This window comes from Pelodiscus sinensis, chromosome 16 (genome assembly GCF_052426305.1).
Source record: "Pelodiscus sinensis isolate ZL-2025 chromosome 16, ASM5242630v1, whole genome shotgun sequence".
Taxonomy (NCBI): Eukaryota; Metazoa; Chordata; order Testudines; family Trionychidae; genus Pelodiscus; species Pelodiscus sinensis.
In genome coordinates, this window is record NC_143067.1 from 25,161,283 (window position 1) to 25,179,150 (window position 17,868).

Genomic DNA, 17,868 nt, shown 5'->3' on the forward strand with positions numbered 1-17,868 from the left:
CCCCTGGGGGGCGCTGAGGGGCCGGACCAAGCCCCCTTCCTGAGCCACGGGGGAGGGGATGAAAGGCCCCGGCAGGGGGAGGGGCTGCGATGCATCGCGAGGCCCCCCAGGCCCAAGTCCCGCGGTGCCAGAGGGTCCCTGGGCTGGGGAACCGGGAGCCCGCGAAGCCCCGCCCGGCGCGGCCCCTCTCACCTCCGGTGCCGTCCGAGTTCTCGTTGAGGCTGCCCGAGGAGTCGTGATGGGAGCCCACACACCCGCCCATGGGGCCCGCCCGGCCCGGAGACCCGCCGCTCCCCGTCCGAGCTTCGCCACCGGCCGGGCAGGCGCGATGGCTCCGAAGCCGCCGCCGCCTCCTGCTCCCTGGCCGCCCCGCCCCGCAGCGCTGCGCCTGGGCCCGCCTCCGCCTCGCGCGCTGCGCCGGGCCCGCCTCCCCACGCACCCCGCCTCGGGGCGGCTCTCCCCGGCCGCTCGCCAGCCCACCCCGTAGACCTGCGGGCAACGCCCCTCAGCGCCGCCGCCGCCGCCTTGGGCAGCGCGGCCAGCGCCCCCTCCCGGGGCAACACTGCTCAGCATCATCCCCTTCCCCCGCCACCGCTCCCAGCAGCGCCCGCCAGCAGCGTCCACCAGCACTACCCTCCCTCCACGTGCGGCAGCGACCCACAGTGCTCCCGGCCTCCTGCCTAGGCAGCGCTCCCTTGTGCCCCTCCCGCGACTTAGGCCAACCCCCTTCCCAGCCGGGTAGGAAACAGGCTGGGCAGGACACACCTGTGGTAGGGAGCAGGGGTCAGCTTGGGATAACCCATGCCTGCACCCCTGCAGGAAACCAGGGTAACTCCCCCTTGGTGACAGCCCTAAGAGGAGGGCAGCCTCACCAGACAGCATAGGCCTTGCTCTTCATTAGGGACTGAACTTGCTTCATTGTTTCCTAGCCAGAAGATTTACCCTGTGTTGCTGGGTCCTTACCTTTTGTTTTTTCTTAATTTAAATCTTTCTTCTGGGGTGTGGCTGGGCATGAGTGGTTCAGAATTCAGGCTGCCTCAGAGACAGAGGACAACTCTAGCCCTCTTTCACAGTAGCAGTTTGGGGCCAGGTGGGAAGTGCCTGTCCATGGTCACTGCGCTCCAGCAGGAACGGTGGGGGAGAGGTCTTGTCCTCAGCTGGGAGACAGACTCAGAAACTCTTTAAAAGATATGGTAGCTAGCTGCCCCCTTTCTCCACCCCTACCCCTTCTGACCCAATAGGGTTATGCCTATCTCAGTCCCCCATCTCAGGCCCCTAGTTGCCCCCTTGTAGTCATTCTGCAGTATAACTCTCTCTTGCCAGACCCCCTCCCTTCCCATTTTATGGGAAACAATCGAATTCTACACACATCCCATTATACTGGCACAACCAAACCCTGATCTTGCTTTAAGTTATAAGAGGAAGCTGCATACTAAATTTGGTGGTCCTCGTTCTTACCTTTGGGAGTTCTTGAACAAATGGATTCACAGATGGACAGCCATACGGACACACATTTCTAAAATATATAATAAGATTTTTAATTGTTGTGACTATTTGTTATTTCCTCTACATAAGGGACTCTACAGCTACATCTAGACTGGCATGATTTTCCGCAAATGCTTTTAACGGAAAAGTTTTTCCGTTAAAAGCATTTGCGGAAAAGAGCGTCTAGAATGGCACGGACGCTTTTCCGCAAAAGCACTTTTTGTGGAAAAGCTTCCATGCCAATCTAGATGCGGTTTTGCGCAAGAAAGCCCCGATCGCCATTTTCGCCATCGGGGCTTTTTTGCGCAAAACAGTTTTTAGCTGTCTACACTGGCCCTCTTGCGCAAAAACATTTCCGGAAAAGGGCTTTTGTCTGAACGGGAACGTCAAAGCATTTGCGCAAGAAGCACTGATTTCGGACAGAAGAACGTCAGTGCTTTTGTGCAAAATCAAGCAGCCAGTGTAGACATCTGGCAAATTTTTGCGCAAAAGTGGCCGCTTCTGGAAAAACTTGCCAGTCTAGACGCAGCCTACATGTTACAGCCAGAAAATGATGAGGCCTATACAATATCCTACAATTCTTCAGGGATAGGAATATCTTTACACATAAGAGTGGTCCCATTAGTTTCAAAGGGTATGTCTACGCTACAAAGTTAATTCGAACTAACAGACGTTAGTTCGAATTAACTTTGATAGGCGCTACACATGCAAACCACTAGTTCGAACTTAATTCGAACTAGCGGTGCACTTAATTCGAACTAGGTAAACCTCATTCTACAAGGACTAATGCCTAGTTGGAATTAACTAGTTCGAATTAAGGGCTGTGTAGCCATTTAATTCGAACTAGTGGGAGGCTAGCCCTCCCCAGCTTTCCCTGGTGGCCACTCTGGGCACCACCAGGGAAACTCGTCTGCCCCCCTCCCGGCCCCGGAGCCCTTAAAGGGGCACGTGCTGGCTACGGTGCCCGTGCCAGGTGCAAGCCTGCCAGCACACAACCAGCAGACCCTGCACCTGGCACGGCTCGAGCCAGCCACCCGCTGCCACCCAGCCCTCCCCCTCTTCCCGGGACGAGGCTGGTGGCTCCTGGGAGCCTACCTGGGGCTGCAAGAGGTGGACGCCCGCCTGGTCTAGTGCGGACATCGTGGACCTCATCCACGACCTCCGCACTAGGCACAGGAAAGTGGCCGTCTAGGGCAGGAGAGCTGCCAGCCTGGCCACCCAGGAGCAGGTTGGCATGAAAATCAAGGTGGTCCACTGAGACCCCTGAGCCCTGAGCTTAGAATGGCCGTACTGGGTCAGACCAAAGGTCCATCTAGCCCAGTAGCCTGTCTGCCGACAGCAGCCAACACTAGGTACCCTGGAGGGGATGGACCGAACACAATGACCAAGCCATTTGTCTCGTGCCATCCATCTCCAGCCTTCCACAAACAGAGGCCAGGGACACCATTCCTACCCCCTGGCTAATAGCACTCCATGGACCCAACCTCCATGACTTTATCTCACTTCTCTTTAAACTCTGTTCTAGTTCTAGCCTTCACAGCCTCCTGCAGCAAGGAGTTCCACAGGTTGACTATTTGCTTTGTGAAGAAGAACTTTCTGTTGTTAGTTTGAAGCCTGCTACCCATTCATTTCATTTGGTGTCCTTTAGTCCTTATATTATGGGAACTAATGAAGAACTTTTCTTTATGCACCCTCTCCACACCACTCATGCTTTTATAGACCTCTATCATATACCCCCCTCAGTCTCCTCTTTTCTAAGCTGAGAAGTCCCAGTCTCTTTAGCCTCTCTTCATATGGGACCTGTTCCAAACCCCTGATCATTTTAGTTTTCCTCCCCTCTCCCACCTCCTCTTCCCAGTCTCCCCGAGTTTTGTTCAATAAAGAGAGTTTCTATTTTTGAACACGTGTCCTTTATTTTGTACATCAGGAAGGGGGGCTAGGGAGGGCTAAGTGGAAGGAGGTGAGGGAGGAATGGGGTACTAGCCCCTGATAGGGAGGACTGGGGTGGCTCTGCAGGCTCCTCGGGGTGGAAACTCTCCTGCAGCCCCCCGATTGACTCCACCCCTGGATGGCAGCCTGTGGCAAGTGCAGCCGGGCTGATGGCCGAGTGCTGTGATGTGCCAAGTGTGGGCACTCAGGGCACTCCAAGCCAGGACTGCTTTGCAAGCAGGGAACCCTGAAAACTGTCTGTCCGGGGTGGGGGTCGGGCCCCTTTAAGCACAGCCCTCGGCTAGCCTGAGACAGCAGCTCCACGCTCTAAATCCTAACCTGATGCCCTGCCAGCACTGCTTCCGGCCAGCCTTAACCTCGGTTCAGGGTCCACTCAATGTGGACATGCTAGTTCGAATTAGCAAAATCCTAGTTTGAACTAGTTTTTAGGTCTAGATGCACTAATTCGAATTAGCTTAGTTCGAATTAGCGCTGTAGTGTAGACATACCCAAAGGGATTACCGACCTGAATAAAGTTATTTACAGCTATAGACTTAGGTTCTAAATCAGACATGACATGCTAGAAGGTAGTCTGCCCCTGACTCGATCTCAGTAATACTGAAGCAGCATTAGAGCTTGCAAAGTATTTGAGACCAGAGGCACTATAAGAGGGCAAAGGACTATTATTATGACAGATTGAAGGCCCAATTTCAAAGAAGTTGTGCAAAACTGTGCTCAATATACAGGTATACTATATTGTCCACACACAAAATATATTGCTTGCTAGACAGGGATTATGCCACATTTTTGCTTGAACAGTTGTACTCCTGACTTTTTTTAAAATCAAGCCCGCTATGTAATCTAAGCTTTGATGTAATTTATTTGAGCAAATGAAATATTGCACTAAATGCATGTTAGTAAAGTCCTGATATATGTCTGTAATACATGAGTGTATCAACTGCCTCTAATATTCTCAGAGTATCATACTGATGATCTCAATAAACCATATAAATGTTAAATAAGTTTCAAGGTACATAATCTCCATTTACAATCTCCATTTCACCAATGAAAAACTGAAGCCCAGAAAAATTAAGTGTCTTGCTGAAACTCACACACTGATTCTATTCCATTCTATTGTCTAGTCCAGTGTTTCCTAAACTTTTCAGCATCACGCCCCCCCCTTCTTGATTTTTTAAAAAACCCGCACAACCCCCCCCCCACCCCCCCCCCCCAGGGCAGCAAAACTTGATGGGGGGAGAGTGAAGCTGGGTCGCCTCGTGTCCCCTCTGGAATTTCATCATGCCCCCCCAGTTTGGGAACCCATGGTCTAGTCAATGAAAGTTCTCACATCATCCTCATTGCTGTAGATTAGAATCTGATCACATTTCAGTAGTGCATTAAGCAAAGTGACTAAAATCTGCCATGCATAGTTCATTCTCAGTCTCTCCCAGGAAGAAAACTGGGCATGCAATACACGTTGAACCTCTAAAAGCTGGGACACTCTGGTCCAGACAGAGCACAGATTTTCATGGGCCAAAGAACCGTGGTGACAGGAAGCCTTGCTGGGGCTGGTGGCAAAAGGGCCAGCAGCCCAGCTGGCGCCAGCAGCCTGGCCAGAGTGGGTAGCCCAAGCGGGGCTGGCAGCAGCAGAGCCAGCAGCCCAGCCTGGGCCCACTGTCAACCCAAGCAGGGCAGATGGCAGAAGGGCCAGCAGCCTGGCCATGGCTAGAAGCAAAGCCAGTTCTAGGGGCCAGCAGCCAGCAGCTGGAGCTGGGAGCAGAGCTGGGCAAGGCAGCTGAATTGACCTCCCCTGGTCTGGCAAATTCCCTCACTTGGGACCAGTTAGGCCCTCAGGGTGTCAGACCAGGGAAGTCCAACCTGCAGTGTTTTTATGTAAACATAGACCAGCATGTATGCATAATACAAAAGAGAGATCAAATAAATAAATGCACCTGCAAGGTGATGAGGTTTGTGATGGTCCTTACTTCCTGTGGGTAGCGTTGCCAGGTGTCCAGTATTGACCCAGACAGTCTGGTATTTTCACCTCCTGTCCAGTAAAAAAAAAAAAAACCCAGAAAATACCGGACACCTAAAATGTCCCATATTTTCTGGGTTTTTTTCCCCTGCCAGGAGGCGGAAATACCAGACACCAGGAAACCCTACAAACACACAGCAACTGGGCCCAGCCCTCGAGCCATCCCTTCCCCTGCTTACCTGGTTCTGCAGGGGAGCTCTCTTCCAGCACAGAATAAGAAAATAAGATGGCATTGGCAAAAAAAAAAAAAAAAAAAAAAAAAGCCCCGAAGGTCTTAAAGGGGACATGCTGGTTTTTTTGGATTTATTCTTTGCTCAACAACTATTGTCTTCCCCTTTTTTCCCCCCCTCAATAATGGGAGTTTTTTTGGGAGGGGGATGTTCGGTATTTTTGCTTAAACCGTCTGACAACCCTACCTGTGGGAGTTCATTCCACAGTGTCTGACAGGACTTTGAAAAAAACTCCATCTCCTGCACAGCCTTATGATAGATAGCTCCACTGTGCATGAGAGGCAGTATTGTCAATTATGTTCTTCACCTAGAACTTTAGATGATCTTTGAGATATCCTGGGACCAGGCCCTTGTGCTCCTTGAAGGGCAGGATCAAGCTCTTCAACTTGAAATGATACTGTACAGGAAAAACAATGAATAGTCTAACAGCGCCTTAGGGACTAACAAAACATGTAGATGGTATCATGAGCTTTTGTGGGCACAACCCACTTCTTCAGATGAATGGATTGTGCCCACGAATGCTCATGATACCATTTACATGTTTTGTTAGTCTCTAAAGTGCTGCTAGACTAGTCGTTTTTTAAGTTTTTCCAGACTAACACGGCTACCTCTCTGAAACTAATGTACAAGAAGTCAGTGTTAAGAACAGAGGACAGCTTTAATGCGCTCACAGTAGCCCTCATTGTTGAGGATAATGCTGCACTATTCTGTATTAGCTGGAACTTCCTAAGGGCTGATGTCTCCGTGCACGGGTGTATTACCCTGCTGTAGTGTGGACAGGTGGTCCCAAAGAGCCAGGCTATTGTCCACGAGAATGGGAAGGAGTTTCCTATCTAATTAGAGATGGTGGAAAGCATTACTTGTGGATGCTGCTATGTGAGAGCATAGCCTCAGTGAGGAATCCAGGAGGACTCTTAAAGTATACTGAATTGACCATTTGTCAACAGCCCGCAGCAAAATGGAAAACTGAACCTTTGCTCTAACCATTAATCACAGCTTCTTTCTTATATACTTTGGTGTTTTAGATAATAAAAATGGACTCATTTTGCAAAAGTGCCTCAGGAAAAAATTCTTACTTTTTTATAAAAGGAAAGGGGCCATATATTCAACTGATATAAATAAATTTTATGTTTTGCACCAATTGATACCTGGCCTATTTGCTATTGTGAATGAATACAGATGAGTGTACAAAAGTGCTATTTTAAATTAAATTAAAGAAAACATATAATGCAAAATCTGAATGTTGTGAATAATATTCCAGATTAGAATAATATATTTGTTTGTATTAGGCTCACAAGGCAAGAACACCGCCTGTTTTCTACCTCCATATAATCTCTGTTTATTTTGCCACATTTTTATGATAGAATTTGATTTTTCTATTTTGCAGTAGTCTTAGCAGGACAGTAGCATGACTAACTAGATTCAAAGAGGGTTTTTCTCATTTCTATTTAAGGTTTTTTTTTTTACTTTTTCCTGCTGTGTGGTTTGGTTTTTTCTTAATTTTGGTTAGTTTCCTAATAATTTAGATTCTCACAAGATCACATCACAAAAAATGAACAAGCACACACACATTCAGTGTCCCTTAATAACCTCTATTTATTAAATCCTCAATCCTAGTTAATAAATTCACATTAAAAGCTCAGAAATATACCTTTGCCACCACCATTGTCAGTCAGTCAATATCTGACTTCAGTGCTGTGAAAAAGTGGGTGTTTTTGGTGTTTCATGTCTAAAAGAATTACATAATTTCAGTTTCAACCTCACAGTAGGCATTGAGAATGTGGTTCATGTGCTATCAGATGCACTATAGCTCTTCAGAACAACCCAGCAGTAATTCAGAAACACTGGGGAAGTGGGGAGAGGTTAACAGGCTGAGAAATAGGATCCCTACAGATTTGTGCAGGGAAGATGCCACTTGTTTTTCTAACAAAAAAAGAAAACCATAAAACAATACTATGTAACTTAGTTTAACTGTTTAAAGTACATTGCAGAGATACTTTTCATAAATAAAAATTATAGCTGTTTATAGGACTGTAATTCACTAAAATCAAAGAAACAAACATCTATTAACAAATGCAGTATTTCTAGGGGTTTTTTTAGATTTGCAGCTTTTAAAGGAAATTGAGTAACCTTTAAGAAAATGTATGTATAAACAATTAAGAAACCAAATAACTGATGTGAAACAGGCATAGGGCCCATTGCTGCAAGATGCTGAGCTCTTTCAACTCCCATTTGATTTCAGAGGGGTAAAGGTGCCCTGCATTTCCCATAGTCTGGAGCCAGCATGAAGCCCAGGACTAATAAGTCACATAAGGGAGGAGCTCTCGCTGAAGATACTAGCTGAATATGAAAGTAAAGAGCACATTAGTTACAAGGGATGACAAAGTATTTGGGTGGGTAGAAGAATTAACTACAAAACAAAGATTGATCCCAGTTGTCTAACTACTTTGTTAGGTCTCATTTGGAAATGTCTGTTTAGCTTGGTGTTTGCTCAGAACACAAAGATAATCAGGGCAAATCTTTTCAAGAAAGACTTAGAAAATTCAATGTATTTTGTTCAGAATTGCAAAACTACTGTGGGGAAAATAATTTCAATTTACAGATTTCTGAGAGAGAACGTATGACCACCTCTGCAATTTGGAAATTTAACTCTACAGAATAAGAACATGAGCCCAAAACGCAATGTGTCCAGATGTTCAATTTCTAAAAGGACAGTCCTGTATTTAAGTCCTCCTGCAGGTTTCCTGAATTTTCTGTCTCTCTCACTCTCCTCCCACCCCATAAGTACTGATGGGTCCTGCAGCTGGCCAGATCCCTGCTTGACAGTTGACGACTGCCCTCCATTTGTGAGCATGGGGTCCAGTGGCTAACAATGGAGGTGGATGTGCAAGGGTGGGTCTCAGTCAGAAGGGCCCTACCCCACATCCCTTTCTTGCTGGCACTGGCTGAGCACTGTAAGCTGTGGAAGCTGGTGTGTGGGGGCAGGTGCCAGGCCCACCCATTCAGAGCTTTGTGCACTCCCCCTCTTGCTGTCCTTTCATGTTTGGTCTCTTGGTCCCCATAATCCTGCTATTCCTCCACATCCCCTTCCTACACAGTTAGATTATTTTTATTTACCTTCTTATCTTTGGATTTGCACATATAGAATCTGCACTGCACTCATAGCACTCAGCTCACCAGCAGCCTAGCCGGCAGGGTCCTTCCTTTCCCCACTGCCTCTTGTGGGGCGTGTGCCCTGGAAAACTCCAACACCCTCCATCCCAGGGCACTGGCTGTGAGGAGCCAAGCGAGTGGCAGGAGGTGGGGAGCAATTTCTGGCCTGTTCTTACGCTGAACCTGAAGGCTCCCATGCAGTGGTTCTCAAAGTGTGGTCCACAGATGGCTAGTGGTCCACAGCTGCCTCCCAGGTGGTCCGCAGCTCGAGCTCAGCCCGCTCCCTCCTTCCCCATGTGGCAGGGAGCCCATGGTGCCTCCCCGCTGAATGTGGGAGGCGTGGAAGGGCAAGCTCCCCCTCCCCCACCCCGCAGGGGGAATGACAGCGAGGTTTTCCCTGCTGCTGCCGCTATTGGCTGGTGCTACTTGGGCAGTGGTCTTGGTGGTGCCCAGCAGGAAAGCAGCAGCCTGCGCACCGTATCACCGCCAGGAGCCCTCTGGCACTAGGGTTGCCAGGTGTCTGGTATTGACCCGGACAGTTCAGTATTTTCGCCTCCTGTCCAGTGAAAAAATTCAGAAAATACCAGACACCTAAAATGTTTGGTACTTTCTGATTTTTTCCCATCTAAGAGGAAAAAATCCCGGGCTGTCCGGCTCAATATGAAGGCAGCCTGGCAACCCTAGTGCTTACTGAGTTCCACAGGGGAGCTGTCTGGCCCCACTCAGGGAGGCAAGATGGCAGGCCAAAAAACCTCACCATGCGGTTTTTTAAGGGGCCATGCTGTTTTTTTGTGTTTGGTTTTTTTGCTTAGCAACTCTCAGGGTTCTTGTGTTTGGTTGATTGGTTGATTGGTATTTTTTCAGAAACGATCTGGCTACCCTATCTAGCGTTGCTGCAGGCTGACACCCAGTCCCCTTCACGGGGAGCCAGCTCTTCTACACTGGAGATTAGCTGTGCCGTGACATGAGCCTGCGGGCCCCACCACCTCCAGGTACTGCCCGGGGTAGGTGCTGCACCGCCTGCTGGAGAAGTTCTGGAAATGGTAGAGCCATTGCTGTCACCCAGCCACCCAGAGGCCTTTTCCCTGTGGAACCTGTCCATCATGCCTTCTGCTTAGCAGTGCAGGCGGCTGCATTTCCGAGGCAGGGAGGGCTGCTCGGTAGGGTAGCTGTGCAGAGCGGGGCTCCTCCAGAAGCCAGGGTACCTCACCTCCCACCCAGATCCTGCACCCCTTTCCCTATCCCACTCACTGGCAGACCTGTCCCACACACTAAACCCCTCATTTTTGTCCCCATCGCAGAGCCTAAGGGGATCCACAAAATCTACTAACTCTGAAACCCTACAAAAGTAAATCTGGCCTCTGGGAACCCCTGAACCTCAGTCCTCCCTGTCCCTTCCCCTTGCCATGAGGGGCTGGAGAGCCAGAGGAATGGAGTTTCTCAATTGGGGGCCACATTAGTAAGGGTTGAGGGGTTTGACATATATTTTGCTTCTCACTTCTGTGGTCCCCAACTGATTTTTCTGTGGGTCAGAGGCCCACAACCCAAAAAAGGTCCCCAGCCCGCCATAAAGAAAAAAATGAAGCCTTTTTTTGGATATAATTAATAATTTTACTTCATTTAAAATGAAGTTTGATAAACTAACATGAGAAAGTTTAATAATTTAAATTAAACTAGCTGTAGCTCTAGCAAAATGGCTCAGGCGTAATGAATGGTGAATTTCCATTATCCACTGGTGTTCCACAGGAAGATTTGCATTGAGCCCAGTGGTCCACAGGCCAAAAAATTTGAGAACCACTGCTCTAATGCCTGCATCTACACTGCAGAGCTATTTGCGTAGTGCAAAATGCGTAGCTTATGTTGAGGTAAGGGTGCTATGTAGACGCACCCTCTAGCAGTATTCCTGGCAATGGCTTAGCACCTTCTCCGCCTGCTTCCATCCCCATACCTCAGGGAATGCGAGTCTGCTCCCTATCCTAGGCACCCTCCTCTGCTGAGCCACCTCTCTGCCTGGCAGAAACCCTTGCTGTCAGCTTCTCTGGGCCCTATTGCACATTGTGTCCTTAAGGTTTAACCCCTTCTTTCCCACACTGTAGCCAGGGGTTATGTTGGTGGCCGGCAGCAGCCTGGAGGTATTAACTGCCTTTTAACAGTGTGCAGGCAAGAAGGGACAAGCTGCTTCTCACCATGGGGAAGAAGGAAATGGGAGGAGGGTAGAAATGAGCTCTGTAAAAACATGGATCAGGTCATCCCTTCCTCCCATTCCTTGCAGCTGGAAGCAAATCCCGTCCCGTCCCTCCCGTGCTGTTTTGGAAAGCTGCTGCTGACCACATTCTGGTATGAGGCCTGACAAATCTGGGGAGAGCTTGTGGCCGTGTGTGAGCCTCACCACCCCATCATATTGCCTTGAGAAGATGCAGCAGCGGGTACCAGGAGAGGCAGGTCTGTCTCGGGGGCCCAGCAAAGCATGGAGAACACCTGGCAGGGAGGGTCAGGTCAGTCAGTCACCCCCCACTCCATGGAAATGTCTGTGTATCAACTCTCCCTGGGTATGTCTACACTACAAAGTTAGTTCGAACTAACGGACGTTAGTTCGAACTAACTTTAATAGGTGCTACACTAGCGCTCCGCTAGTTCGAATTTGAATCGAACTAGCGGAGCGCTTAGTTCGAACTAGGTAAACCTCATTTTACGAGGACTAACGCCTAGTTCGAACTAGCTAGTTCGAACTAAGGGCTGTGTAGCCCTTTAGTTCGAACTAGTGGGAGGCTAGCCCTCCCCAGGTTTCCCTGGTGGCCACTCTGGCCAACACCAGGGAAACTCTATGCCCCCCTCCCGGCCCCGGACCCCTTAAAGGGGCACGGGCTGGCTACGGTGCCCGTGCCAGGTGCAAGCCTGCCAGCACCCAGCTAGCAGACCCTGCACCTGGCACGGCACAGAGCCACCCACCCGATGCCCCCCAGCCCACCCCCTCTTGCCGGGACCAGGCTGGCGGCTCCCGGGAGCTTGCCCTGGACCGCAAGAGGCGGGCACCTTCCTGGGCTAGTGCGGACATCGTGGACCTCGTCCACGATCTCCGCACTAGGCACAGGAAAGTGGCCGTCTAGGGCAGGAGAGCTGCCAGCCTGGCCACCCAGGACCAGGTGTGCATGAAAATCAAGGGGGTCCACTGAGACCCCCGACCCTGAGCCCTGAGCTTACAATGGCCGTACTGGGTCAGACCAAAGGTCCATCTAGCCCAGTAGCCTGTCTGCCAACAGCGGCCAACCCTAGGGACCCTGGAGGGGATGGACCGAAGACAATGACCAAGCCATTTGTCTCGTGCCATCCCTCTCCAGCCTTCCACAAACTTTGGGCAGGGACACCACTCCTACCCTCTGGCTAATAGGACTCCATGGACCCAACCTCCATGACTTGATCTCACTTCCCTTTCAACTCTGTTCTAGTTCTAGCCTTCACAGCCTCCTGCAGCAAGGAGTTCCACAGGTTAACTATTTGCTTTGTCAACAACAACAACAACTTTCTCTTACTAGTTTCAAGCCTGCTACCCATTCCTTTCCTTTGGTGTCCTCTAGTCCTTCTTTATGGGAACTCAGGAAGAACTTTTCTGAATGCACCCTCTCCACCCAACCCCTGCTTTTAGAGACCTCTATCCTGTCCCCCCTCCGTCTCCTCTTTTCTAAGCTGAACAGTCCCAGTCTCTGTAGCCTTTCTTCATCTGGGACCTGTTCCCAACCCCTGATCATGTTAGTTGCCCTCCCCTCTCCCAGCCTTTCTCTTCCCCTCTCCCACCTCCTTTTCCCAGTCTCCCCCAGTTTTTTTTCAATAAAGACAGAGTCAATGTTGGAAGAAACGTTATCTTTATTTTGTACATCAATAAGAAGGGGGGCTAAGGAAGGGTAAGTGGAAGGAGGTGAGGGAGGAATGGGGTACGAGCCCCCGATGGGGAGGACTGGGCTGGCTCTGCGGGCTTCTGGGGGTGGAAGCTCTCCTGCAGCCCCCCAATTACTCCTTCTCCCCAGATGGCAGCCTGCGGCAAGTGCAGCCGGGCTGATGGCCGAGTGATGTGCCCAGTGTGGGCACTAGGGCACTCCAAGCCAGAACTTCTTTGCAAGCGGGGCACCCCTTAGAACTGTGTCCGGGGTGGGGGTCGGGACCCTTTAAGCGCAGCCCTCGGCTAGCCTGAGACAGCATCTCCATGCTCTAAGTCCTCCTTTTATGCCCTGCCGGCACTGCTTCCGGCCATCCTTAAGCCCTGTTCAGAGTCCACTCAATGTGGACTTGCTAGTTCGAACTAGCAAAACGCTAGTTCGAACTAGTTTTTAGTTCTAGATGCGTTAGTTCGAATAGCTTAGTTCGAATTAACTAATTCGAACTAAGTTAGTTCGAACTAGCGCTGTAGTGTAGACATACCCCCTATGGGTGAGTGGGGGCATAGGAGTATGTGTGTCACCTCTCCCCACGTGAGCCTTAAAGCTTTAAAGATAAGGTAAATAAAAAGAATCCAACTGCACAGTAATTTTTAACAGAGGCTCAGTCAACATTATGTTAATTTGTATGGCACAGTTCTGATTGCTTGCTGTTGAACTGGCAGGAATATGAATAATTTTATCAGGTGTCCCATACTTAGCATAGGGTTAGGGTAATCACTAAATGATACAACCTATCCACTGAAGTTTAAACACACACCATATTAATGCATTTAATAGGCTAATTAAATAGTGAGAAGGGGAGGGTTGGGTTTCAACACCCAAAGTGCAACTTGAAAAGCTGCCTATACAGTTCATTTAAGACTATCTGGGCTGGGAAACTCACTCTCACTTGCTCCAGAATTTTGTAAATCTACCCATTGTGGCCAATATCAAATTTACAGTAGGGTCACGTAGGCCCAGTATTTCAGGATATACTTTTAATTCAGGGAAGAGGTCACAAAAGACAGATGAATAGTTGCTTCTAAATGTAATTTGTATTCTGTAGGCTATACTATATGCTGTTCTGAAATATTTTAGGAAGTGTATGGACTAAGCTTTGGTAGGAGCACTGAAGAATTCCTGTGTTCTAAACTCAGATATCAGAGGGGTAGCCATGTTATTCTGGATCTGCAAAAGCAACAAGGAGTCCTGTAGCACCTTATAGACTAACAGATGTATTGGAGCATAAGCTTTCATGGGCAAAGACTACTGTGATGGTGGGCCCTGATATCACCTTGGGCAGAGGCTGCTTCGCAGCAGCAGCCCCTATTCACAGGGAGCTCAGACTGGGAGCTTCACTGTAGAGGGGTCCAAGTCTCTTCTCCCCCTCTTCCCCCCCACCCCCCGAGCTCTGAACCCCTTGTGGATAGAGGCTGCCTTGTGGCAGCTTCTGTCTGTGGGGAGCTTGGCCATCCCACAGATGGGCTGCTACTACCCCACATTGCTGCCTGCTTTTTAAACTGGCTCCTCTTGTGGACTGGTTGCCACCTGGCATCCTGCACTGCTACCTCGGATACAGAGGCAGCAGCGTGGGGTAGCAGGGGACTCCCCAGGAGTGGGGCCGGATAGCACTGGATACTGGCTCTGCTCCGGGGACTATAGAATAGTCGACTAACTGCTAAGAATTCATGCAGTCAGCTGACTATTCTATTACCCACTATCTAACATCCCATGCCCTAAAGCCCCTAGCAGGCCCAGATTTGTGTGCTACAGAATTCCATTTTTATTAACATATTAACTTGCCATTCTTGTTCATCCAACCTGGGCCTTGCTGATTGCTTGTAGTGAATGATAATGCTTTTGCCATCACACTGATGATATAGCATGCTAAATCCCTGTTCTCCAATGATTCATCTTTGCGGGGGACCCAATATGCAATTCATCAGCATCTCATGAGTGCTCAAACTTCTGATTATGGTGTTAGCATTTGTATTTTTATTTAGAGGCTTTTTAGTGGTACTCATGACTGTAGTATCTGAGCCATACAATGGCCCCAGGATATAGAAAATTGTCACCTGCTTTTAGAAATAGGAAACAGCAATTAGATGATTTATCCAAGGTCACAAAGTCTGTGGCAGAGCCAAAATCAGAAGTGAGATACCATAAGACCTTCCTTCTCCCCTGAGAGTTTCAGGAAATCTGGCTGTCCCCAACTCTGGCAGAGGGCGGGGATCTGTAAAATACTTTAAAATACCTGACACTAAATGCTTCTGTTTAAAAACTCCCCAAGGTCATACATTCCCTGGCCTTGGATTGGTATACCTGCCCCCAGCCAAATTCAAAAGTCTCTTTGAGAACCCATAAAGACACATTTGGGAATTTCTTCCTGTAGGGTACCCTCAAGCTCTTTAACCCTCCCTCTGGAAAGGGATAAAAAAGACAATTTTTCTTTAATAGCTGGCTTTGCATTCTTAGGCATGTGCACACAGAACCTCCTTCCTTCTAGGACAGTGTAAAGGAGGCTTATATGTGCACAGAAAAATACAACAAATCCAAAAATAAAGAACATAATCTGATCACATCTGATTAAGCATTCCTGTTCTATTCATATCTGTTCTTCCAAGATTTAGTCCTTCCCAAGGCATGAATGTTGCCAGATATTCCATGCCTCGCTCCCTGGTTCAATTCATGCCTCCCATCTCTGCTCAAGCAAGGACTGAAACAGGAAAGTCACTGCTTCCAATTCATAAACCCACACTGTTTTCATTGGCTCTTCTGGCTTCCTGCCAATACTTCCTGTTTTCCTAGCATTCTCTAAAACCATAGAGAGTGGATCCTAAATGTAATAGGCAATTTAATTGACCAAATGGCTGATGTGTCCAGAAAGGTAGTACCTCTCCCATTCCTCACCCTGGCATTGTACAATTTTCAGATTAACTCTATACTTTTTATTCCCTCAACTTACTGAGGAGGTAGCCCCATTTTGAAGTGGGACATGAGGAAGGTTTCCTTCTTCTGCATGATAAATAGCACATCCATTTAGATGCAAGTTCTAGAATTCTAACTCCCATTACATAATGACTACCTGCTAGAGTTAACTGGCCAAGAGGTAGGCTATGATCTCTTGTGGAAAAAAACCCACAGAAAGGATAAAGTTGCAACCCTCCCCAAAGCCTGGAGCCTATAGATTTTTCAAAATAATTGTGTCAGAGTGGGCTGAACTTGCCCCATTCTCAGGAAACTTGCAAGAAGAAAATTCTAATCTGCACAGGCCCCACAATGCTTGAGGAAACCCATCAGATGTTAGGACTTCCACAGCTGGCTGAAGCATGACCCATAGAGGCCCGGGCTACATCTAGACATCAAGCCTCTTTCGAAGGAAAAAAAATAAAAAAAAATAAAGAGCATCTAGACTACAATCAGTACTTTCAAAAAAGCAAGCTGCTTTTTCGAAAGAGAGCACCCAGGCAGTCTGGATGCTCGCTTTTGAAAAAGCAGTTTGCATTATATAGCGCCTTTTTTCGAAAGAGTACTTTTGAAAAAAGGTGTTCTTCCTCGTAAAATGAGGTTTTCCACGGTCCAAAAAAGTGCCGTGTTCTTTCAATTTACTTTCAAAAGAACGTGGCAGCAATCTAGATGCAGGTAAAGACTTTTTGAAAAATCCCTGTAGTCTAGACACCCTCAATGCCTCCATTCTACTTCCTGAGCCCCCCTTTTCTCCTAATGTGTCTCCCTCAATAGTTAAGCCTCCATGCTTTTTAATGGGTCCATTACTGAACTCAGAAAGGGCCTATCCCTTGTAGATAAGATGCTAATAAGGTAGTTTGTTTTAGGGGAAGAAATCTCCATGGAGTGAGAAGAGGATAATGCCACACAGGGCTGGTGAGTGTCATTGGGACAGACCAAGTGGTAGAGCTGCTGACATGGTGGGCTCTCATGAAATACAATGAAAACTGATAGCTTCATTGGTTCTTTTGCCTTTAAAGCACTTTCTCTTTTTAACAAGTTCTGACTTCTGCAATCTGTTCTGAAATCAGTTTTTTTAAACCCACAGTCACTCCAGTGCCTGTCACCTTCATTTCTTAGAATGAGATCGTTAATAAGTGGTGTTTTGTCACAACAATGGAAGCTTTTCTAGTGGTTAGAGTGTACTATTTTGGATTTAGCCTGGATTCTTAAAGAGCCAGAAATGAAACTCAGCTTCCCCCTTGTGGTGAGCTTGCTGCAAGGCACAAGACAATGTTTCACTGTTAGACTTAACACATGTTACGGATATATTTATTTAATAATACCCTGGGAAGACTTTTAAATGTGAAATACTAGATAAACATTAATGTACTGTATGTAACATTCCATGCTTAACAATGCAAAATTTCATCCTGAAATACAAATCTTCTCTCTATGGATTATCCAGATGTGTGATTACAGATCTTCCTTCATGTCCAACTGCATTTTAATTAACTCATTATTTTGTGGGTAAATATTATGTACTACTGAGTTAAATAATGAAGTGGCTTAGTGGCATGGCGACAAAACAAACATTCACAACCCTGAGACCTACTTGTAAAACAGCGATGCACTCCAAGTTGATTTATAGGTTGCTAGATAGCAAAGAGCTGGCCCAGAACAACTTTGTAATGAAGGATTTAATGGCCTTTCAACAATTGCTTATATTGCAGTAGTGCTTAGAGGCCTCCATTAGGATCAGGCAAGTCATGAAAAGAAGACCACATGGTTACATAGGTGGCTAATGTACAAGCTGATTTTGGTGCCTCTGGGAACAGTCTTCATGAATGAGACACAGCCAAATCACTGTTTAATTGGCTCATTTCATGTAGGTATCAAAGCACTGGAGGGTTTTGAGAAGCGAGTACAGAGATGAAGAGGATTTTAGCCTTACATAGATCAGATTGTAAACTCTGCCAACAAGATGGCAGAGGGAAATTCAGTACCGGCGAGTGCCAAGTAATGCAAATTGGAAAGAGAAAAAAGTGAGCTTCTATGTTTTCCTGTGTTCTATATTTACAGTATCAGCTAAAGAAGAGAACCTGGATGTTACTGTTGACAGCTCAATGAAGATTTCTATTCACGATCAACTGTGGTCAAAAAAGCAAACAAGATATTT

General features: G+C 47.8%; 1 protein-coding gene across 2 annotated transcripts in view; it reads right to left on the reverse strand.

The window, feature by feature from the left end:
- UBTD2 (ubiquitin domain containing 2) overlaps positions 1 to 436 on the reverse strand; it is a 144,220-nt gene extending 143,784 nt beyond the window's left edge. The window contains exon 1 of one of the 2 annotated variants that reach the window (XM_075900251.2): positions 193 to 436. Coding sequence is in view for 1 of the 2 variants with exons in the window: in XM_075900250.2 (XP_075756365.1) it covers positions 193 to 262 (70 nt within the window). In the remaining variant the exon portion in view is untranslated. The remainder of the gene's footprint in view (positions 1 to 192) is intronic. The other variant, XM_075900250.2, reaches the window with a different exon arrangement.
- Positions 437 to 17,868: the final 17,432 nt, after the last annotated feature.